Source organism: Phaseolus vulgaris, chromosome 3, assembly GCF_000499845.2.
Source record: "Phaseolus vulgaris cultivar G19833 chromosome 3, P. vulgaris v2.0, whole genome shotgun sequence".
Lineage (NCBI taxonomy): Eukaryota > Viridiplantae > Streptophyta > Magnoliopsida > Fabales > Fabaceae > Phaseolus > Phaseolus vulgaris.
Window position 1 is genome coordinate 36,551,088 of NC_023757.2, and position 25,634 is coordinate 36,576,721.

The window sequence follows — 25,634 nt, forward strand, 5'->3', positions numbered from 1 at the left end:
TGCTTATTGTAAGATTCTTGCTCCATTACTACTCAACGGTGTATATTGTTGAAACTTTCGGCTACAAAATTATTCTCTTCCTTTTCTAAACGAATGTCCTCCTTCCTTTTCACTTATCTTCTTATCATTTCCATCCGCCCTCGAAATTCTCTCAACTCTTCCATCTGCATAAACTTTGATGCACGTTGTCTTAACTCATCAAGATTGGTTGCCAGTTTTTCGCAAAGACTGTCGGCAAATGGTCCTGGTTTCAGTGCTGTAATCATATGATGCATTGTGACTTTCGGACTAAGATTGCGGATACTTAGTGCTACCTTTCCAAACCGCTCCATAAATATTCTTAGGGATTCTTCCTTTTCTTGTCTTATATTCACTAAGGCAATTGATGTCAGATGATGTGGTTGGCTTGTAGCAAAATGAGCTCCAAACTTTTTTACTAAAGTGTTGAAACAATCAATGGATAACGGTGGCAACTGAGTAAACCAACTCAGAGCCCCTCCCTTCAAAGTTGTTGGGAATACTTGGCACAAAATGACCTCATTCCACGTATACAAACTTATCTGCGTTGTGTATACTGCAATGTGTTCATCAGGATCTGTACCTCCATCATATTTCTCCATGGTAAAATTCTTCCAATTTTCGGACAGTGGGGTTTCTATAATGGCTTCGGAAAATGAATGTCTCCTAACAGATATTCCGACAAAGATAACAGAAGTCTCTGGTATTCTCTTCCTTGTAGTTTCAAATCTTTCCTCATTATGTACCCTTTGGTGGATATGTGTTCTTGGTTGAACAGTTTCAAATGATGTGTTTAAAATTGTCTCTTCACTCAACTTCCTTTTCATGAACGCATTCTCCGCCCTTAACATACTTAACTCTTCTTCATTGCTTTTCTTTAGTGTTTCGAACTCTCTTTGTAACTGCATGAGCATAGTCATTGACATGGAATTTTGATTATCTCTCTGCTCCCCAGATTGCTCTCCAACTTGTTCTTCTCTTTGATTCATCTTGTCTTCAACCTTTTTCAACTACTTCTCGGCCCCACGGTGGGCGCCAAAATGTTCTTACAACAAGGACCAAGAACACTAGAATCAGGTTGACAAGATTAACTCTTATACAAATCTTCCGAACTTTGGGTTGGACTCTCTCGGTCTCTTCTTGGGCTAGATACTCTGAGCTTCTCCTCACATTGGGTGCTCTAGGCTTCTCCTCAAGGTAGATGCTCTCGGCTTCTCTTTCGGCTAAGTGCTTTCGGCTTCTCCTTCAGCTAGGTGCTCTCGGCTTCTCCTTCAGCTAGGTGCTCTCGGCTTCTTCTCCTCACAGGTGGGTGTGTGTGCCTGTAAGGCGCTCCGATGCCAAAGTCAGATATAGTTTTATGTTCATCAGATAAATTGAATCCCCTTACCTCTTGAGTTGAACCTCTATTTATAAGGCTCTCTTATTGGGCTTAAGAGTTACTTGGGTCTTTTCTTTTTGCACCTAACATTTTGAAAACACACACCTGTATATTTGGGCCCATCTTATGGGCTTTGCTATAATCACTAATTTAATTTTACTTTTTTACTTTTTATATTTAACCTTTCGATTGAGACTTTCGATACAACCTTTCGGTCGAGACTTTCGGTACAACCTTTCGGTCGAAACTTTTCGGCCTAGACAGTACATATACATTTGGAAATAATCTATTATTTTTATATAGTTGAAACTTAATTGATTTATCGTTTTCTAATTCTATAATTTCTTTTAAGATATATAATTCTGAAAAATAAATTTAATTCATTAATATCGAAGAATTTGTCATATTTTTATGATCTTTTAGCGTTTCTTTGTTTCAAATTGAAACTAGAAGAAGGTTGAGAATATTGGTCCCTTTTACCCATGAGTGGAAAGGAGGAGAAACATGTGGTAATTATTAATTTGCCCTTTTTTATCAGAATCACATATGATTGAGCATTATATAACTTTTAATTTATATTATACATATTATTTTTAATGTTAATATTTTTATGTAAAAAGTAAATAATATTATATATATTTTAATATAAAAATATGTATGATTATATGTCTATATTTTTTGACAGAATCTTAATTGGAAAATTGGATTGTAATGGATGAAAAATGTACTAACATGCATCTAATGTTATTGAAATGGAAGAATATTGATATTTTAAAATTGTCTAAGTTTAATGTAGTGGTGTAGTTGTTTGATGTCTGGGTATGTTTTAAAAAATGGAACAATATTGATGTTTGATATTTTATCTTAATTGAATTATTGATGTTTGGTTATGTTTGAAATGGAAGAAAAGAATATTGATGTTTTATATCGGTAGCAAACATAGGTTCAATTTTTTATTTAATTATAATCGATTTATATTCATTTTTTTATAATTATTGAATTTTTATTATTCAATTTTTGAGTAGCAATGCAAAAAGTAGCAAATATTTTTATTAAATTCTTTTATATTCAATTTTTAAGTAGCAAATTTTTTTTTATTGAATTTCTTAAAAAAAAATTTACGTGGGTTGGTCGCAGACCCGCGGGCTGACCCTTATGCGGGGCAGGACAGAGAAATCAGCCCGCATTCACTACGCGGGGCGGGCCAAACACGAGACGGATCTAAGCGGGGCGAGCTAACCCACATTGTCATCCTTAAAAAATAATTAATCATTATATTATCTAAGTTAAATACTATTTTATAAAAGAATTCATGGTATTTAAAGTAGTTTCTATTATTAATAAAATTTGTGAAGTAGTTTCTAAATTGGTATCTAACATTAACTATTAATTATTTTATATTCTAAATTAATCACTAATTTAATTAAAGAATAATTTAGAATATAAATTAATTAGTCGTTACAACTTTGATAGCTGGAACTTTGGTAGTTAATTTTAGATAGTAATTTAGAAACTATTTTCTAATTTTTTTATTAGTATTAAAAATTACTTTAGATGACAATAATTTTTTAATTGATAAAATAATATCTAGCTTAACCAATATAATGATTAATTATTTTTTATCTTTAAATTAGTTGCTATTTAATGATTTTTAGTGTATATGATTTATATATTTATGTATGATGATGTTTGTTACAATTGGATATAGTGATTATTCTAATAATAAGGTATTTGTTAAGAAAACTCAAACCACAACCTGTGCATATACTATTTGTAAGTATAGAATACTTTTTCTTTATTCAATTAGAACAATACAACTTTTACTTTAGTAATGTCAACTATTCCAAACCATCCATTTGTCGAAGTTTCTCAAATTATCAAAGTTTCACAGCCTTAGTCATTGTCACTTGTTCCTGAGTATTGCAGTATTTCAATTGAACCACGTGATCATTTACTAGATCTCTAAGAAAGTGAAATCTCACTGCAATGTGCTTACTACGTCCATGAAAGATAAGATTTTTGGACAACTGAATAATGGAGTTGTTATCACATAGAATTGTGATTGCTTCCTTTCTTTCGATCCCAAAATGTTGTAAAATTTTATGAAGCCAAATGCATTGACAGGCACAGGTCGTTCCAGCTATATACTCTATAGTTGATAAGGTAACCACTGATTGCTTTTTTGAAACCCATGATACAACCCTTGATCCTGTTATGAATATTGCTCCATAAGTGCTTCGTTATCCAAGTCCCAAACATAGTTATTGTCACTATAGGTTGTGATTTCGATCTTTCCTCCCTTTTGATATAGAATATCGTACTCAATGGTACCTTTTACATACCTCAGAATATGTTTTGTGGCAACCCAATGTGATGCCTTTGGAGTAGCCATGTACCTGCTGATTAGGCTCACTCTAAATATCAGGTATGGTTGGGTGACTGTTAGGTACATGAGACTATCAACAACTTGTTTAAATTTGGTGGCATCAACTGATGTTCCTTCATCATCTTTGGATAATGCAGTGTCTGACACAATTGGATTGCGATTAGAGTTGCATTTTGTCATGTTGAACTGAGCTAACATCTCACGAGCATAATGTCTTTGACAAATGAAAATTCCCACATCAATTTGTATAACTTCAATTCCCAAGAAGTACCTCATTCTTCCCAAATCTGTCATGTTAAATTCCAATTGCATCGACCTCTTGAAGTCCTAGCAATTTTGACAACTATTTCCAGTGAAAATTATGTCATCAACATATAGGCTAACAATTAGAATATTATCATGAAACCTTTTAATAAACAGGGTGTGTTCGCTAGGGCATCGATAAAAGTGTTCTTTGGCAAAATATGCTTCAATCTTACTATACCAAGCTTGTGGAGCTTGTTTAAGCCCATAAAAAGCTTTCTTAAGCCCGATACACTTGATTTTCTCTGCCCTTTTTGATAAATCCTTCTGGTTGTTGGACAAACACTTCTTCTTGAAGTTCACCATGTAAGAAAGTACTTTTTACGTCAAGCTGGAAGACGTCCCATGTGCCTTGAGCTACCAAAGCCAGTAAGACTCGCACCGTATCAAGTCGAGCGACTGAGGCAAAAACCTCTGTATAGTTGCTTCCAAACCTCTAGGCATAACATTTGGCCACCAATCTGACCTCGATCTGACCACTTTCATTGAGTTTAGTCTTAATTATCCAATTCATGCCGATAGGCGTAATTCCTTTTGAAAGGTCCACAAGTTCCCAGGTGTGGTTCCTTTCTATTGTGTTGATTTCAGCGTACATTGCATATCTCCATTTTGGATTTGTATGGGTTTCTTCAAATGAGGGAGGATATTCATATTTGCACATCATCATGGCTAGTAAACTCTCTTCCTTTTCTGCTATCAAAAGGTTAGTTTCATAGTCGGTCATTCATGCAGGTGGTCGCCTATGTCTTATTGCCCTCCCTTCAACTGGAGGATGATGAGATTCTAAGTATGAATGAGGATTGATCAATGGCTCTGAACTGGTGTTATGGCTGACTGGAAGCTCATGTGGTGCAGAGTCTATTGGTGTATCTTCTACAACTGTGGTTTCACCTTCTCGAGTATCATCCATGCACTCCTTTATATTGTCATGCCAGTTTCAACTTTTGTCTTCCTCAAACACTACATCCCTGCTTATGAATGTGATCAATGCAACTGAATATTCGAAAGTAGCCCACATGTGGTTTGACTCCACTAAAAAGTTCTTCTGGAGTTTGGTGATCTATTGCAGATGATGGGCTTCAATTCTGGACGTGAAAACACCATCAGACAACATTAGGCCAGTATAATTTTGGAACACATTTCTCATGTAAGACTGCTTGGATTGCATTCAGGATAGTGCGATTCTTTATCTCTGCAACTCTGTTTTGTTGTGGAGTGTAAGTTGTGGTCTTTTGTCTTGAAATCCTTTGATGATTGCAGTAATTTGCAAACTCCTCGCAGGTAAATTCACCACTTCTATCTGTTCTTAGACAGATAATGGAAGCGTTGACTTCTTTTTCCACACGAGCTTTGAAACTTTTGAATGCACTAAATGTTTCATAATTTGCATGCATAAAGTAAACTCATGTCTTATGAGAGTAGTCATCAATGAAACTAGTTGGAGTTTTCCTCAAGGCTCTGCAAGAACTTTGTCTTGGTATAGTGTCCCTATGTTGTTTTCCAGTGATACACGAGGTACATATTTCTTTGGGAGACTTTAGAGGAGGTAGACCAAATACTAAATGCTTGTTGGCAAGTGTGCAAATTCCTTTAAAGTTCAGATAAGCAAACCTTTTATGCCAAAGTTGTGCTTCTTGTTTCAAAACTTCATTTACATGAAGGCATTGTGACTTGCGAGGATTCATTAAAGATGTTAGATAAAACATCGTATTTCCTTTCATGCTGGTGTGAAGAAGTAATCCAGGATCCGAATGGAAAATTTTGCAGATATCATTTTGAATCAACGCATGCAAACCTTTCTCTTGGAGTTGCCCAAGGTAGCTCAAGGAAAATGGAAAGTCTTCCAGCTTGACATAGAGAGTGCTTTCTTATATGTTGAACTTCAAGAAGAAGTGTTTGTCCAACAACCTGAAGGATTTATCAAAAAAAGGCAGAGAAAATCAAGAATGTCGGCTCAAGAAAGCTTTTTATGGGCTTAAAAAGCTCCATGAGTTTGGTATAGCAAGATTGAAGCATATTTTGTCGAAGAACACTTTGATTGATGCCCTAGCGAACACACCCTATTCATGTATCTTGGTAAACCACTGTTTGTTTCTAGTCATATGATTACTACAGCTAGAATCAAGAAACCAATACTTTTGTTGCACAAATTGATTTGTTGCTTCATATGCTACCAATAGTACTTCATCCTCTACCCCTAATGAGTCTTCATACATTGCATAATGCACTTGGGTTTCACTCGTGGGCACTCGTATTGGAAGTGTCCTAGTTTGTGACATCGAAAACATTCTACAAGTGCTTTATTCAGTGATTGTCTTCCCCGACCTCTTCCACGACCACAACCACCACCTCCTTGACTGTGTCCACTACCTGTTTCTGATTTGTTATCATGAGTAATTTTCAGTAATTGTTCATCAAATCGAGAGTCATGCATTCGCTGCTCGTGAACCTGTAAGCTTCCATGGAGTTCATCAAGGCTTAGCTTACTGAAATCATTGAATTCCTCTATTGAATCGACAACATAGTTGAGCTTTGGGGTGAGTGATCTAAGTAATTTACTAACCACATTACTTGAGTCCATCACCTCTCCATTCGACTTCATTTGGTTGACAATACTGCTGATCAATGGTTTTTGATCTTTCATGGTGAGTAATTAAAACTCACATCTCAAGGCTTGGAGTTGAGCTTGCTTGACCCTAGTTGAACCTTGGTATTTTTGTTGCATGGATTGCCAAATCATCTTGGACGTACTCGTACCCAAAATGGTTTCTAAGATCTCTCTATCAATGGCTTCAAATAGGTAATTTTACCTTCAAATCTTTCAACGTAGCCTTAGTTACAACTTTTATTGAGCCTTAGTGGAGGGATACCTAACAGAGGTATTCCATCTTCAATAATCTACCACATCTCCTTGCTGCGTAAGAAATACTCATAATGACCATCAAATTTCAGAATGGTCGGTTGAACAAATTTCTCTGACCCATACATCCTTCTTTCTTCTATTTATGCACTCACACGGTCTCCCGAATTCCACACTCCTTTCACTCGCGTTCACACCATACCAAACCCCTTACGGAGCTTTGGTACCAATTGTTAAGAAAACCCAAAACACACCTTGTGCATATACTTTTTGTAAATAGAGAATACTTTGTCTTTATTTAGTTAGAACCGTACGACTTTTATAAGCCTTTACATGAAACCGTTGAAAATTAATTCTACGTACATGACTACAAAGTAGGTCACACACACCTATACACACCTAAAGAATAATTAACAGACTAGTTCAACCTTTACAAATTGAACTTTATTTAATGAAAAATAAAAAAAATTAACTAATAGTATTAATAAGCACATCTATTATTTGGTTATCTTCTAAAATAGTTTAAAAAAATATTGTAAAAGTATTAATAACAATAATTTTTTATTGACTGTCAATACAATTTTTCTACGGCAAACTTTGAAATTAAATTAAACTCATACTTTATTAGCTAATTTTAGGCGTGTAACTTTCGCATGTGATTTTCCGTATTAAAAAAAATGAGTATCTGGGGACACATGTGCGTTGCTCATCATGTGCACAGTTGTGAGTATAACTTGTTTTTTTGTTAAAAATATCTAAAATCAGTTGGTTAAGTAGGTACCCTAAGTTATTATAAACCTTTTGTAATGCTTAACTTTTACTGATAAAAAATAATTATTTTTTATTTATAAAAGGTTTTACGCATAGGTATTATCATTTAATTTTTGTTTGAGCAACTTATCATAATTTAAAAACTGACTAGATTAGGTAATATAATTCTCAAATTTCTATTTTTTTGTTAGTTGAAATATATGAAATCTATTAACATTGTCCTATTGAAAAAAAAGTAGTGAAATGTGTGCTTTTTGGTTAAGAATCTAAGAAAAATATGATGAGCTAAATTTATGGGAGAGTAAAGAGAGCGTGCTATAGTCTAAGTGGTCCAGCGAGGGTCCGTGATTTTCGGTTATCCATTTTCCAACTGCAACTTGCAAGTGAGTGAGTGCTGCACCACCTACTTATTCGCATTGCACAAATCAAATTAAAGACTGGGCCAACAAATTTCTCCCATTCAGATTCTTTTAACTTATGTTTTGTTTGGATTAGGGAGTAGAAAAGAGAGAGTAGATTTGAAATGATTTGTAGGGAAAGTGTAAAGAAAGTTAGGGTGTTTGGATTAAGGTAAATAGAGTAGAAAGTGTGGGGAAAATTTATAAAAGTTTGTGAATGATGTGATAGATGTGACTGAAATTATATTTTTTAATTGCTAAAAATGTAAGTTTACATATTTATCCTTATATTTAAAAATGGTTAAAAATTAATTTGATATATTTATTTATAAATTATAATTATTTTTAATTAAATTATTATTTAAATATTTATAATTATAAATATTTGATAAAAAATTATTTTTCATTATTTTTATCTTTCCTTTTTTTAATTAATATAATTATTATATAAATTTATTTTTTAATTATTAAAAAATATATTTATTTTTATTATTATTATTTATATTTATAATTAATTATATATAATATGATTAATTATGTTTTTATAATAATTATTTTTTTTATAATTTTGATTATATTTTTTATATTTAATTTTAATTATATTTTAAATAAAAATTAAAATAATTTAAGTTTAAAATAAAAAGGGTAAAAGAGTAAATTAAAGTTAAATATACAACTTTATATGCAAAGAAAGTTTTGCAAGCAAATTTTTTTTCAATTTGAGTGTTTTTTTTCTTTATTATGTGGATTCATCTTCATTTCACTTCAAATAGTGTTTCTTTGCTTTTCAGAACTTTGAAACAAACACAGCCTTAGACATCTTCTATATGCATAAATTAATCGCTCAATATTAAAAAAAAAATCTCATTGCATATCTATTTAATAATTTTATATAGTATATCAAAATTCAAATGAATTCGAACTAGAACAGTATAAATTTAAGTAATAGTATTTAAGAAAAATAAAGATTGAGATAATACGTACACCCTATAGATCAATGAGAAAGATTATAAAAAAATTAAAAATTTATTCTGCTAACTATGCTAAAGTGCCAAATTCAAAGAGAAGAAAACTTAAAGAATTATGCACATTTTATCATAGTTCTATTAAAATATCAACAAGTATTTTGCAACAGAAATATAGCTCCTAAAAATAAGAAATGTGAAAATGTTGTATCATTCAAATTTAGCCCCTTAGTTTGTCACTCTTATGATATCATTCAAATTCCTCATCTCCAAAGCTAAACTCCTAAAAAAAGAACTTTACAGTATATTTATGCAAGATACAATTATTGTATTTTAGAATCAGAAAAATTTGAAAAGATGAAACTAAGTTTTGTCAAGAGAAAAGTTTTAGGAGTTTGAAAACACACTAAGGGGAATGTTGATTGAATGTTTATTTATTAAATACTATTAAGAGTATTTTGTGGTATTCATTTAACTCTTTATATTTTTAGTTGTGAGAGCGTTGTTATAGAATCATAAGAGTTATTTTTAATCTTTCTTTCGATATGTCTATGAAGATTCTACAAAAATTTAAACAAAAAATAGAAGAAAAAATACATTTATCAACCAAGACCAATTTAACCTCCAAATTATCTTCTTATTCTAACTTTTTTTTATCAACAAAACAAATTAATAAATATGAACTACTTAGCATGATCCAATCTTTATACAACACCACTAACTTTATACTGCACAATTTTACATTTTTGAAATACTACATTTATTCTAGGGTGGGGGAATGAAATGGTTTGGGTAGATGGAGTTTTAAAAAAGGAGTTTGCTTATAGGGTTTGAGTTTCTTTTAAAACCACAAACATAAGTTTCAACAAGAACATATTCGGCCAAGTAGTGGCAGAGAAATGATATTGGTCAAAGGAACATCAACCTTATCTAGCTAATAGGATAATAGAACATTAGACATAAAGAACTCAACATGCATGGAATCTACAATCCTAGAGCTTCTTATGAAATCATTGAATCTGTTGCATATCTTTCAATTATACAATTTGGTTCATGACTCTTCATATGGTACCCTTGGCACTATATTTTCCATATTCCACTTTTAAAGCAAGGTACATAAAAGGAAATTCTAAAAAACATTTCATATCTAGATCCTAAGGCCAAATTGGTGCCTCCCATTTGTTCCACAACTACTCATGTCATATCTAGATCACTAAGGCCAAATTGATTTAGATAAAAAAAATTACTCATTTTATATATCATTTAGAAAATATTTTTAAGATGGAGTATTGTTAGCCTTCAAATTATGTTCTAATGTCAATAGAATAGATTATTTTAATTAGATATTAAATCAATCTTCAAGATTAATGATAAAAAAAATTAACTACTTTGAATTTAAATTCTAATTTAATCTTTAATAACTTTAGTGACTAATTCTTTAAAATTTGATACACTAATTCAATCTCTATAAATAAATTCTTATTGATTAAAAATGGTGGATTTTCTTAAAATTGTAAATCCCTTTAAAATATATACAAATATAAACTCATTATCATCAACCAAGATGTAACTCATTGCAGAAATATTTACTAATTAAGGTTGAAGCCTTAACAATACCTAAAATGAATTAATCCATAATTAAATTTACAAAATTATCCTTTTCTGAAAATAATTTTTTTAAGTAGTATTTCTTTCCATAATACTATATATAGATTAATAATTAAGACAAAAAGTTACAAGTAAATATAATATCAACATATATGACTTATAATATAATAAGTCATAAAAGTTATTAAAAATAATATAACATCATATTCATCTTTGGAGCATTTATGATTACGATAAGTAAATGATCAAGAATTAAGGAAACAACTTAATGTAGAATGAATTGTGTACATTTCTATTGAACCTACCTTTCACCTTTTTGTATTTGTCTTCATGGTTTTTAATTAATAAACTTTAGACTTATTAGTAAACTTGTTGGATGAACCTAATTATTCGGGTGAGGCTGATAGTCTTATGTTCATATCATAAATACATTTTTTTGACTTTTGTAATAAGTTTTACTATCATTTTTAATGGAAATTTAATTCTTTGAGAATTTTATTTAAGTTCTTAGGAAAAAAATTTAATTTTAATTTCTAATACAATCTTCCTCAATTTTTAAATAAATCTTGATAATGATTTTTTTTATCTCTTTCATTTTCTATGCTTTAATTGTTCCATAGAATTTATTAAAAATGATATGTTAATCCTAATGTGTGATTAGAGATTCATCGTTTGATATATGAAATCTTAATTCTAACATTTTCTGATAGTTTTCACAAAGCATTAATTGTGATGGTGTAATTAGCAAATTTTTTTGTTTGGTGACTCTGTTTTGGTGCTTTGTTCTAAAATTGTTAGTTTAGTTTCTCCTTTATTGCATTGAAAGAGTGTTGGTGATGCAATTTGTTCACTTGAGGAGTACTTTTTTAATTAAAGCTATACGGTGCTACAAGCGTGAAAGGTAACGTGAAATTGAAGCAGATTGAATAAAGAGGGGAGGAGTAGATATAGTGATATATTTTTTTTTTATCAGCAATAAAATAAATAAATAAATAGGGACCACTTCAGGGGTGGTCCAACCCTTATACAGAAATACTTGACATCAGTCTCCTATTAGAACGCCTACCAAATTAGCAAAGGGATAACCATACCAACACTAACCAATGTTAATGAATTAACCTCATACAAGCCAAAGGATTTAAAACCCAACTAGAATAAGGGAAATAAGCAGAACGAGACTTTGCATAAATCCAAGACCATACCTTTACTTGCACCGAAGCGAACACTTCAGACACATCTGCCACACCTCTATTGAAGATGACCGAGTTCCTATGTTTCCAGATTTCGCTCACAATGCCAACCCAAATTGTACTCCAAACTTCGTTAACCGAAACAGAAGCCTGACTCATCCTGAATTGTGAAAAATTTGACTTAGGATCCTTGTGAATTACAGACGACACACCAAGCCACTTAAAGCACAGACACCAGACACGCCAAGCAAACCTGCAAACAAAGAACAAGTGACAAGATGACTCCTCCTCCTCCCCACACAAACAACACAAGAGATTTTCTACCGCCACTTCGCGCCTTACCAAGTTAACCCTAGAGGCAAACCTATTCTCCAACACCCTCCAAGCAGTGAACAAAGCAGATGGCAAGGCTTTGCACCTCCACAACTTACTATACACAGGAGAATACTCCCCTCCTCTAACCCGCCTTACCTGAACATAGGCAGAGTTGACTGAGAAAGTTTGACTCTTCCCAATCTTCCAGACCCAACTGTCCGCCTCCCCAAAAACCAACTTCACCTCTTGCAAACTTTGAAACAGCTGTTCAACCAAAGACTTCTCCCAGTCGAAAAAGGATCTACTTGTTTTGGTTTAATTAAAAGTTTGGTCATGGATTACATCCAAGTTATTTTTTACAGATTTTTCTGATTTGAGCATAGATCCGTTGATTTATATGAGAATGATCTCATGACGTATTCATTTAAGTTGTATGATTGTTTGTCCCAGATGTTTTTCTCTGAGTTAGCTATGAGAGTTTTGTATAGACAGATTTGAGAATAAGTCTAATAAAAAGATTATAGTTGAGTTCACGATTAAATCATCTCACTTTCATATTTATTTATTATTTTATTATCATATGTGCGCAAGCGGATTTCATCTTCCAAAGCCAATTCAAATTCATTTCGGAGTTGATTCAATTTGGAAGTGACTAACGTGAAGTGGAGAAAGAGGTGATAAAATTGGAAGTTGGAGCTGCCACAAATAGAGTAGTTGAATTACCTATTGAACAATTTCGCGAAGTGCATTACGTTCTATGTTCATTCAATTTAAAAAAAGCAGGTGCTGGGAAATGAAATTAACTTGAAGCAATTGAACACCACCAAATTCTCCTTCACCTCCTTATATTCCCTTATTATCTCTGTATTTTTTTAATTTCAATAATATTTTTTTAAATATAATTCTTTTTATCGGTAATAAAAATAAATAAATGTGAACCACTTAGGGGTGATCCAACTCTTGTACAAAATAAAAGACCTAAGACATTTAATCTTAACACTTGCACCGCCGAACACCTAGGATTACAAAACACTCATGATTTAACTCAAAAATACCTGAGTTAAAAGATATATCAAGAAATCATCGTTATACAAACCAAAAGTTTGAGACACCACTCAGAAAAGAAAAACAAACCAAATAGAGACTTGGACGTAATCCAAGACCAAGTCTTGACTTGAACCAAGGCAACCACTTCTAAATTATCGACAACTCCCCCATTAAAGATTACATTGTTTCTATGCTTCCACAACTCACTTATTAGTACAAATCACTTATTTTTTTAAATATGATAAATAGTATAATATTTTTTTCTTCATTTTTATGTGATGGTTGTTGCTTAGAGTTACTGATGTGAATATTGGTAGTTGAGATAGATTTTGTGATATATTTATTAGTGGTGATTATCTCCTAGTAAAAAGAAAAACAAAATGTAGAAGAAAATTTTGATTCCGAAAATTCTTGCTTCAGGTTTCAACCACAATCCATTTCATCATGGTGCAAAGAAGATATACACTCAAAGGAAAACATTGGAACAACGTGAGATTATTTTAAAAAAGTAAAATTATATTTTATTTTAAATTATTTAAAAAAATTAAAGCTAATTTTTCAGAATTAATATAAAAATGTAGGAGGAAGAAGCTGCAAGAAGAATTTACCATCATTGAAGCACTAGCAAGAAGAATTTACCATCATTGAAGCGCTAGCAAGAAGAATTTATCATCATTAACTAAGATTTTTTTAAACTAAATTGGAAAAAAAAAATCAACTAACATCGATCAAAAAAATTTAAAATAATCCAACTTATGATCAACTAAAAACAAGTTCGACCGTCGTCAATGAAAACAGAGTTCATCAATATTAATTAATTTAACAAACTGTAATTATTAATAATTATTTGATATTCAAATAATTATTTTACATTTTTGTAATAACTAAAATATATTATTTAAATAATTAAAATTTTAAAAAATAAAATTAATTTATTTACCCCAAATATTTAAAATATTAAAAAATTAAAATATAGTTATTTTAAATTCAGTGTATTTAAATAGTTTAGAAATTATGGAATTTTCTATCTAAAATCAAAAGTAATCGTATTTGTATGGTGGAGTTTCTTCGTGAATTCGGTACTCTGTATCATTCTTTTTATTAATTTTTAAATAAAAAAAAATATAATAATAAAATTATTAAAATTAAAATAAATAAATAAATTAAAGAAGAAATGATAAAAATAATTGAATTAAAAAAATAATAGTTAAAAATAAATAAAAATGAGGAGAAAAAGTAAATTTGAAAAAATTGTAATATGTTAAAAATTAAATAAACATATTATTTAGCATAAAATATAAATAACTTTGAAAGTTTTATTTAAAATAATATAAATATTTTAGATTAAATAATTAATTGTTAGCCAAAACTAGTTAATTAAATACTATTCTAAAAATTAATTATAAATTTTTATTATTATAGTTAATTAAATACTAATTTAAAAATTAGTTATACATTTGATTAATAATAAAAATTATAGGTCTAAACAATATGTATACTTTAAATATTAATAAATTTTTAATTTTTAAATAGTATTTAATTTATATAATATAATAATTTTTATTTTTATTTTTTTTCTAAAATTATTTTTGTTTAATATTTTTTTTAATGAATTGATATTAAGTTAAATCAATAGTTTGTTGTATGAATCTAAGTAATTTAACGAGCTCGTTATACTTAGCACCATATTACATGTGTTTGTTAACTTTCATAATAAATTTTCGAAACATTATTTTAATAATAGCTTTTATATATAACGAGGGGAATTTATTGGATTTTATAAAGAATTTTTATTTTTAATATTTATATTATTAATTCAAATTCAATTTATTAATAATTTTGATTGTAATATCTTTCATTTGTCTTTTTTAATATTTTTTATTTTTTTACTATTCAATAAAATTGGTAAAAAAAACGATTCAGTATTTACTACACACATTTATCACTTTAGTTGAAACTTTATATTTCCAGAGGTTGAGATGACAGATAGTCACATCTCAACCGCTCAACATTGCATTTGGAGTATCATATCTAAGTTAAGACAAAGAAATAATTTTTTCTTTCAAAAGTCCTCAAAGGTTAGACTCTACATTCCATTCGAGTATAAGGAACAAATGTACTATCAGACTGTTGAGTAGCCGACACCTCCTCGACATCTTAGCACGTATTATAAAATTTATAGGGGACCTTAAAACTTCATTAACCAATAATATGATTGAGAGACCGAAGGTAGAAAAAGAATTTCACCTTGTAATGCATTAATCCATTAGCACATATTGTGTTACAAAATGATCTCTTTTAGATATATAAGTTTATTAGCCGAATTTGTTTTCCAATAATTCTCTCTCTAATGTGGTGACAATTGAAACAAAAAATTGATAGACATTTTTTTTTGTCTCTATTTTAAGATTTATAATAAATTTAGAGGAACAAATATATGATGTACCTCTTCGTAATGTATGGGTGGTGGAAGTTGAGAGAGTTGTTATTGATCTTGATACCATTGTTGAAGTTGTTGTTGATTAGGTGGAAAGTGGATCTCAAGGGTTGATTCAGGACCTCATTGTGATATTTTTGTTGATATGGTCTCTTTGGAAGATTTCCATCTATAAAAAAAGAATTTTTTACTTCCTGAAAATTCCAGTCTTTAGAAGGATTTTTTCAACTTAAATTTGCGACTAGTGCAACAAGTCCTAAATTAATTCTTATTAAATGAGTTACTTCTAAATCCGTTTCTCAAAATTTAGTCTTGCAAAAATGTTTTCAAGTAATGGAGAAGAGATTCAAGAGTCGTGTCTAATCATCTTGCTAGAAAATACAATTCTAACCGATATTTTATTATAAGAAGCCAATTTGGTCTCTAAGTTCTAGGTTAAAAAGATGGAAAAAAATAGTCATTAAGTGAAGATAATGAATTAGTTCAAACATCCACAAGATTGAGATATCCTCCTAAAGTTGGAGTGAAAAATCAATAAGATGGTACCCAAAACAAGTCAACCTAAGAAAAAAAATTAACCTAAGAAAAAAAATTAATAATGGCATGCAAAAGATTTTATTACTACAACTAAAATGCAAATGAGGCTCTATTTAATTGAAATTTTAGGATTCAATTTTTATATTTTATTATCTTTTGGGAAACTATGTATTAGAGAAGTTTATTTTGTTTGACTTCTTCTTTTTATTTTCTATTTTTTATTTAAACTTCTAATGTAGTTAGTTGTTTAGGTTGTTATTGAGAGTTTTTTTTTATATGAATTTAGTTTAATCCTCCACATTTTTTTTTATTTTATATTATTTTTTTATATGATATAACATGCTGCGTACCATGAGTTAAATAAAAAAAGATTCATAGTAAAAAAATCCCGAAAAAGTGCTATTTGGTCTAATTAAACCACCAATGGAGAAGACAAAGATGAATTGCATCACGATTTCATGAAGGACATAGCAACATGGTCAAAGAGGTGAGTTTTTGTTTATTAATGTGCCAACTTTACAGACAGAACTCGACTTAAATTGTGTTTCATTTGATTGACAGCATTATTATATTCACGTCTTTAATAAATTGTTCAATCCATGATTATGGCCTTGAATCAAGGGTTTGGTCCCTTCTGAGACACTTTATCTAAAGGCACCCTACAAGACATGGTCAAGCAAAGATCCCATTTAGTATAATTATTTATTAATTAACTATATTTGGGATAAACAAAGCATCTATCTGTTGAGTTCTATATACACAAAATCAACACATGGCAGCACAAACCGAGGGCGGGCATGTCTTTCTACATGCAATGAATGTTGGGATCAACATTTATTCCTTTTTTATAGTAAACATTTTAGGATAAGATAACCATATCTTCCAATTTAAGACACAAAAAAATAGGCTAAAAAGATGTCTCTATAGGGTGCTTAGTATTTGTATTAAAATTGTGGTCCTAATTAAACGAATTTTGTTGGACAGGAATAACTCATTCATATATTAAATTAAATAAGATCATTTTCAAATTATGTTTTGATCAATCTCATACATACATTAATTATCTGATTTAATATTATTTTTTCATTCCTTTCAAATACAATCAGTTAACTTGGATTAATTTAAATTTTAAATCTTAACACGTTATATCAAATTTAACATATCATTCTTAACTATAAAATTATTTTAATATTATAAATCGCAATTTATATTTAATTTTAAATATTACCAAATTGTATCAACAAAATATGGGATGTGTCTTACAATTTTAATACTTTTTTAATCTTATATTTCTAATTTACTTTATATAAGAAAGCAATTATTTTATTATTAGCAGTAAAAAATAATACCTTTTTATTTTATTTAGGAAATTTATCTAAGTTCAAAAATATATATTAATGCATGAGAAATTTAGTAAAATAGAAGAAGAAATTCTACTATATCCAGCAATTATAATTAGCTATGTACTCTAGGAGTAGGTGATGGTAGTGGCCCATTAAAGTGACACGCTCTTCAATTTGTGACCTTAAGTGCGTGAATCTCTGTATTATCGCCATCTTTAGTTTCATGCTATCATAATTTGCATTATATTAAAAGCCGTATTTGTTTTAGAATTTGAACAAAATTAAAAAATTTCGCTGTGCTAACTTCACATCATAATATATAAATTAGATGTTCTAACTTTGTGTGTGTGAATGTAGCAGTGAAGAATCATTGTATGAATGAGTTGGCACCTGGTTAGTTGGTTAGGACTTGGGATGTATTTTTTGAAGAATACAAAAATTGAAAATGATATGTGGATGGATCTGGCCTTGATGGTTATGGTCCAAGTCACGCCAAAGGATTTTCATTTAAGTCTCATACAGTCTTTCTTTTGTTTCATAGTTCCACTTCAAATCACTGTAAATAATAATTACCAATCTCTTTTCCTTTTCTCACATTTTCTTTTTATCAGATCATATCTACAAATATCCATAACCATGAAGTGTCCATGCATGTTTTTTCTTAAAACATTTTATTTCGTGTTGTTTTTTTGCATTAAATTCAATGTTCACCCCAATTCAAAAATGAAGAAAACTACACTTGAGAAAACATTCTTAAATATACTTCAACAATTTAAGTACACTGTACTTTTAAACTTATTAAATTTGAAAAAAAGAATACACATTTTCTTTACTATATATGTTTAAGAACACTTTTTTTTTTACCAGTCATATGTGGGAAGGCTATTGACCAATTACAAACTAGTAGTATAATAGTAGTAAATGTAAAAGTAATAAACTTACCATACATAATAATATAATGATAGTATAAAATTATTTAACATTTCCTCTTAAATAAAATGGCACAAGAAGCAATAAAAGGGTAGTCCTATTTTATTATAAAATTTAAATAAAATACAAGCTTATTACTCCCTCCACACCCAAAGGAAAGAAGAGCCCAGGTAATGGTGTTAACCTTACCTTATCACCCTTTGAGTAGAGCAGCCAGATGAAGTGTTTTTTAATAGCTTGAGTTCTTAGGAGTCTACGATAGGAGTGTTGTTGCTGTCTCCTTCTCTATACTCCATACAAATTGGACAAGCATCTTAGGACTGTGACTTTAGCTTCAAGTTGAAGTATGTATTGTTGAATGTTTTGGAAAAAAGTTTGCATGTCCATTCCCTCACTCCCTGGAACTGCTCCCTGAAGCTCCCTAAGCCTCTTTTTCAAGGAAGGTTTAACTTTGACAGCATTATTGGGCAAACACAGTTTGGCCCTTCTCTTCCTTCCCCTCACATATCTTGACCATCTTCTTGTGCTCATTTTGGCTAGAAAGAAGCTACACAGAAGGAGAGAGAAATTAGAATAGAAAAATGTGAGAGGTTATGTTATAGCCAAAGATGGGGCTATCTTTGAAGGGGATTGGGTAGAGGAGGATGGTTATATAGGGAAATAAATTAAGGGTGTGGAATGGTTTCTCACACACAAATAATTGAATTCAGTCACATATTGGTAGAAAATGTTAGAGGTATGTCAGTTTCGAACAGTAGCTTGTGGTGGATACTCACTCCACTGGCATCTCCCAATGACTAGAGCTTGTATCCAAATCCAATACGTGATCATGTCTTTTCAAGATATGACGAGAATTTAATTTTCAGCTTCCATGATTCTGTCTTTGTGCAATTTGCGACTACACGTCATTACCGCACTATTAGGATCCCGCTTGGAGATCGCACATCGATCAGAGATTGAGAAAATTTATTGTATATAAGTGGGTGCAAATCTCATTCCATGAGCCGGTTTTATGGTATTGAGTTAAGCTTAAAGTCCATTTCGTAATATGGTATCAGAACCATTTTGAGCCTATCCTAGCGGGTATTTGATGGGCTTATCAGGCCACCCGCTATCAGACCGTTATCGGACCATCCATCATATGTTATCCCACGCGAGCTGTCACTATCGGAATGAGGGGTGTGTTTGAGATCCTACATCGACTAGAGATTGAAACAATTCATTGTATATAAGTGGGTGCAAACCTCACTCCATGAGCCGGTTTTATGGGACTGAGTTAGGCTTAAAAAGTTCACTTCGTAATCATCCGGGTGACTACTCCAATACTGCATTAATATTTACTTCATAAAAAAATTTATCCTATTATAGCTCCAACACATTATAAAAAATAATTTGTTTCAGTACCGGAAATAATATTTTAATTGCATACAACTATAATTGAAAAAATAATAATCCACAATTACAACTTTGTTCTAAATAAAGTTTATGACAATCATAAAGATAGTCCGAAAATTTTATATAATTTATATTTTTTCGAAGTTAGCTCGAACACAGTATATAATGTTTCAATTTCCAAAAATAATATTTTAATTAAAAAACAATTATAATTCACAAATAATCAATCAAAATATTTTTTTTTTATCAATTTTCAAATACAAAGGCAAATGTGTAAAATTATATTTTCATCACATCACTCACAAATTTTTATAAACCTTTCCTACACTTTCTACTTTATTTACCTTAATGCAAACACCCTAACTTTCTTTACAGTCTCCCTTCAAATCATCTCAAATTCACTCCCTCATTTCCACTCTGTAATCCAAACAAAGCATACACTACATACTCTATAGTTTAAACGTGAAACTTTCCTATATATTACACGTCATAAATTAAGAGCAAAAAGTTTAATTAATTATTTGAGATTCCTTTGCAAAATATATTGGTCCATACATGAATCCGTTCGAGGAGTTTATTTACCTTGTTTAGATTTATTTTACGAGATAAATCCTTGTGTAGGTATTTAAGATGGCTTAAAAAATTGCTTTTAGGGTATTTTCATCTTGTTAAAATAAACTTTTGATGACATCTTACAAAAATAATTTATAATTTATTTCGTTTAGAATAATTGAAGTAAAATTTATTCCTTGAATTTGGAATTGATTTGATAAGAAATTTGAATTGAGAATTGATTTGTAGTGATTTGATAAGAAAGTGAATGAAAAACAGTTAGTTAGTTTGGTTTATTGAAAAATAATCAAATTAAGTACATTTTTTATTGGTAGATGTAATTTATTTGAATAAATTAATAAAAGTTTATAGCTTGATTTTTAGTATAATATTAAAAGTGGTTGAGAGGATTTGTCTAATCAAGTCAGCTCTTTAGTCTATCTCGTTGTTCTACCTTTCTATGTTTAAGTTGTCTTCACTTGTATAGAAAAAGATTGTGAAATTACAGAGAAACTTTTTATAGGATTGGGGGTCTGAAGGAAGAAACATCGCTTCTTAGGAAAAAATTTGTGAGTCGCGTGAAGTTGGTGGGCTTGACATCATTAATATTAAGTTATTCAATTTGGCTTTGTTGGGTAAATGGATTTGGCGGTTGGGTTCAAACAAGGATGGTCAATTGATGTGAGTTAATTTTAGATTAATTCATTTAGGTGACACTTTAGATTTAAGATTGAGATTGATAAGCAATTAAGAGTGAAAAGCCTAAGGAAAATTCCAACTGGACATTAACTTAACAAGTGTTAAGTAGATGTGACGGTTCATTTCCATAAGACCTAAAGGAAAAACACAATTAAAGGTGAAGATGAATGCCAAAATAGGTGCGGAATTAAACCAAGGAAAGTTAAGCAAACATAAATGGCCGAATTGAATTCAAGGAGCAAAAACAAGAGCAAGACATATTTTGGAATTGAAATTGGAATGGAAATGAAATGAAAAAAAGATGAGTGAAAGGAAACTTAGGAGATGAAATTGAGAAGGTGAAACACGTCACTTGGATTGGTGATTTGCTCCAAAATAAGTGTGAATGTCGCCGCCACTTGAGAGCTCTCAATTTCTCACAAGACATAGGTTTAGGGAGACAATGCCCACACACTCTAACACAATTTGTGTATAGTAACTTTACTCTTCATTTAACTTGTGAATACATGAGATAGGCCTCCCTATTTATAGATTTAGGAGTCCTGGAGAGCAAGTTTAAAGGGTAAAAGAAAATGGCGTGCGGTTTTTAGGGTAGACTTTAGTCAAAACCGCACCTTATGCATAATTATAGAAGCTAGGGTTTCCTTCCTACCCTAATGGACTTCTCATGGGCCCATTCTTATGTCTTCACCTCCTAATTATGCTATTTAAACCTACTTTATGCTATTATACTATTTGGACCCCTCAAGTGAGCCCAAATTATTTACAATATTTCCCACTCATCAAGAAGACTAGCAGGAACCAGTTGAGGTGCTCTGGTCCTTGTCCACTTCTCCCTCTGATGAGGTATCTTCTTTGATATGACCTTTCTTTGTGTATTTGAACATCCTTGGTCACCTCCTTGTGGGCTTGGTTTACGTCATCAGTGGAAGGAGATATTAAAGTCTAAATACGAAGGTTTGAGAAGTTTTAAAGAGCACATGATAAACAACAAAGACTCCCTTTGGTGGAGAGACTTGAGGCGATATGGAAGCTGGAGGGCAGAAGTAGGAATTTCGAAGATTACTTTAAGTGAGAAGTTGGTAATGGAAAGACTATTAAATTTTGGGAGGACAAGTGGGTGGGTAACAATGTTTTAAAGAGTAAATTTCAGAGGATTTTATCTCTTAATGTTAGCAAAGATGTAATGTTGGACCTTTGAGGGGCTTGTGTTAACAATGTTTAGATGTGAAATTTGGTTTGAAGAAGAAGTCTTTTTTATTGGGAGAAAAATCATGTTAGTCAGCTTCTTGAGGTGGTGCACGACTTCTGTCCTGTTTTGGACAATATTAATAGGTGGGTTTGGAAAGACGACGAGTTTCTAGAGACTAAAGGGGATCGTTCGTGGATGTTTAAGGTTTTTTGGAGGATTAAGGTTTTGCCCTTGGCTCACGTTACCACATGGAGGATGTTGGAAAACAAGATTGCTACTAAGGACAATTTGGTTAGACGGTCATTTGCTGCTTCTGTGGCGTAAAAGAAGAAACATTAAATCATTTGTTTTTTTGCTGTAGAATCGCCTGGTTAGTGTGGAACCTCTGTTATGCGTGGTTAGGGATGTTGTCGGTTGATCCTCATGACTCTTATTCACACTTCTTACAGTTCAATATGTGTAATGCAAGTGAATCTGTCAACTTAGTTTTGATGAACGTTTGGATTGCGGTGGTAAGTGAGATCTGGTGTCATAGGAATAAAATCATTTTCAAAGATGGAGTTGTGGATCATTTAGAAATTTTCTTTTTGGCCCAATGAAGGTTTGGTCTTGGGTATCCTCTAAAATTCTATTTGCTTGCTTTTCTTATTCAAATTTGTGTCTTGATCCTTTGGTATGTTTATAGTCGATTTAGTATGTTAGTTTCTATTTTAAGATGGTGGGGTGTTATTTCTTGAGCTGGGTGTAGTGTTTGGGCGTTTGAGTTGTTATTATGTGTTTTTTTCCAGTATGACAAGCATTTAAGGTGGTTAAGTGTTGGGGGTCAAGGTATTAATGATATTTTAGTCTCGATTATCATGTTTGTTTGGCGTGAAAGTGGTGTTTTATTACTACTTGTTTTAGAGTTTTTTTTTAGGAGTTTGACTGGTTCAGTATAATTGTTGGTTTTTTTTATGGAAGTTTAACGTGTTTGTGTTTTGTATAAATATTGAATCATCACCGAAATTGTTCATATTTATTTATTATAATTTTTTTGATAAAAAAAATATAATATTAAAAGTGTCATTAAATATATTTTTTATTAAAAAAAATATTAGTTGAGAAAATGAAAAAAAATGATAATAATAATTATAAAAAAATAAAGAAGTGCTCAATAGATATAATTATTTTTTAAACTATGATACGGAAGAAAAAGAAATGATAATTTACATGGAATAAATTGGTAATTTAGAAAACAATATTTACAAATTTTATACTTTCTCCTCTTCTCAGCATACCATTTTTTTTACTCAAAACTTGAGGAATCATCTCACATCACATATATCAAATACGGACCACCCTCAACAGTTAATTCAAATGAATCTTCCTTTGTAAATGATATACACCAAAATAGAGATTCATCTCTTTGAACTATTATTGTTGAAGTGTTCTAACGTAATTTTATTATAATAACTCCTTTTATATTTTCATTTAAGGGTTTTTTTACATAACAGATGCAATTTCGACAGAAAATTACATAAATAAATATTTTTTTTTTAAATTACCTGATTAAGTAAATCTGTTTGCAAAACTGTTTTAAAATAAAGAAATCATATTTTAAAATACAATTTCAGTTTAGATCATAATTTTTTTTTGTCTCATACAAAGTTGTGAATGCATACACGATTTGCAATTTTTTTTTTTATGAAGTAGTGCTACCAAACACGTGTATAATATTTTTTGTTTTTTTAATTATGTAATTTTTTTTCTAAATTATGTTAAAGTCATGTTTGGTAGCACATTTTTTTATTTTTTTTTAAATTATGTTTGGTAACCCATTTTTCATTTTCTTAAGTCGTGCTTGCTAGTGTGATTCTTATTTTTTTTTTATTCTTTATCTGTTTTTTATGTTTTTAATTTTTATAAATTAACATAATGTAATTAATTATTTGTTCATATGGGAATTGAACGAATTAGGGTAAAAAATTGTTGAATATTTAGTTCATTTAATTAACTAATGAAGTTAATTGAATGTTATCTTAAAATTTAAAGTAGTGCTACTAAAATACATGTTACTATTGAAAAAAATTAATTGAACTGAAAGACAAAATACATATATGTAAAGAATTATTTATCATTGTTTATATGAGATATTTCTTTGATCAACAATAAAAATATTTATTTGAATTATTTTAATCTGGTTAATCCATTTCGTTATGAATTCGAATAGTTATTTGACTTTCTAATTGTTTATGGTGCATGTGAGGGTCAAGAAATAAGTTATTGATTTCGGATTAGATGAAATTAAACTTTGTAAGTTCGGTAAAATGCTGTACACAATGTAAATTGGGTCAACATATGTTAATAGTTGAAAGTAATAAGTGAAACAAACACCAATAACATGAGAACAAATGATTCAAAGAACTTGAAATGTCATATTATCACAACACCAATATTTTAATTTGATTGTGTATGATATAGGTCGTCGTAGGAAGTCGTTATTTCTTAAATATCAAACTATGAATTTTACCAATTATAATGTTGGACGTGATACATCTTTATTCATTTTTTCTGAGTAAGATTGTGATATTCTCAAAATATTGATGTTCTACTCGCACCATATACTCTGTCTTCGTCCCTCTTTCAACAAATCAAAAATTTGTTCTTTTAAATATTTTAACAAGAACATAAATTGGTAACAATGATACTAATTAACATTTATAACTTATTTAAATATTTTAACAACAACATAAAATCTCTTATTCTCCATCAAATATGTTATGCAAGTTTATGTGGAATATTATAGTAAGTATATTTATATTTATATTTAAAATAAATAAATGTCTGCGAATTCATATTCGTAGAGTAACAATTTTATATTGATGTGAACTGTCACTTTTGTAAAATACAAGTGTTTTTCTGTATCTTAATAATACCATTATACAATTAACTAGGATTTTTTTGGGGGAGGGGGTGCCTCTTTATGATCTTGCAACAATGCAACAGTTTATAAGAATGAAATATAAAGGAGCTTCTCAGTTTTGTTATGAAAAGATTATATTTTTAAAATATCATTTGTAAGTTTTCGTTATCAGTATATTTTAGTAAGTTGTAACTATAAAAAGAATAACACTAATTTTCATTTAAAATTAATGTTTCAAATACATGTAGATATCTAGGTCAAAAAAGTACGTGTAGTAAATGCAATATCCGTACACATTCCCATATGAATTTGTTTCTACTTGATTAAAAATTTGGGTCCATTTTCCATTTTTATCCCTTTATTTATGTAAATCAAACCGGGATATAAAAGGAATATTTTTAACATTTG

At 30.3% G+C, this 25,634-nt stretch overlaps 1 protein-coding gene across 1 annotated transcript; it reads right to left on the minus strand.

The window, feature by feature from the left end:
* Positions 1-11,729: 11,729 nt before the first annotated feature.
* Positions 11,730-19,017, minus strand: LOC137805603 (uncharacterized). The gene is made up of 3 exons (XM_068605542.1): positions 18,778-19,017; positions 11,890-12,456; positions 11,730-11,783 (listed from the first exon to the last, which is right to left on the minus strand). Exons 1-3 carry the CDS (start codon positions 19,015-19,017, stop codon positions 11,730-11,732), a joined length of 861 nt encoding a protein of 286 aa, XP_068461643.1.
* Between the last annotated feature and the right edge of the window lie 6,617 nt (positions 19,018-25,634).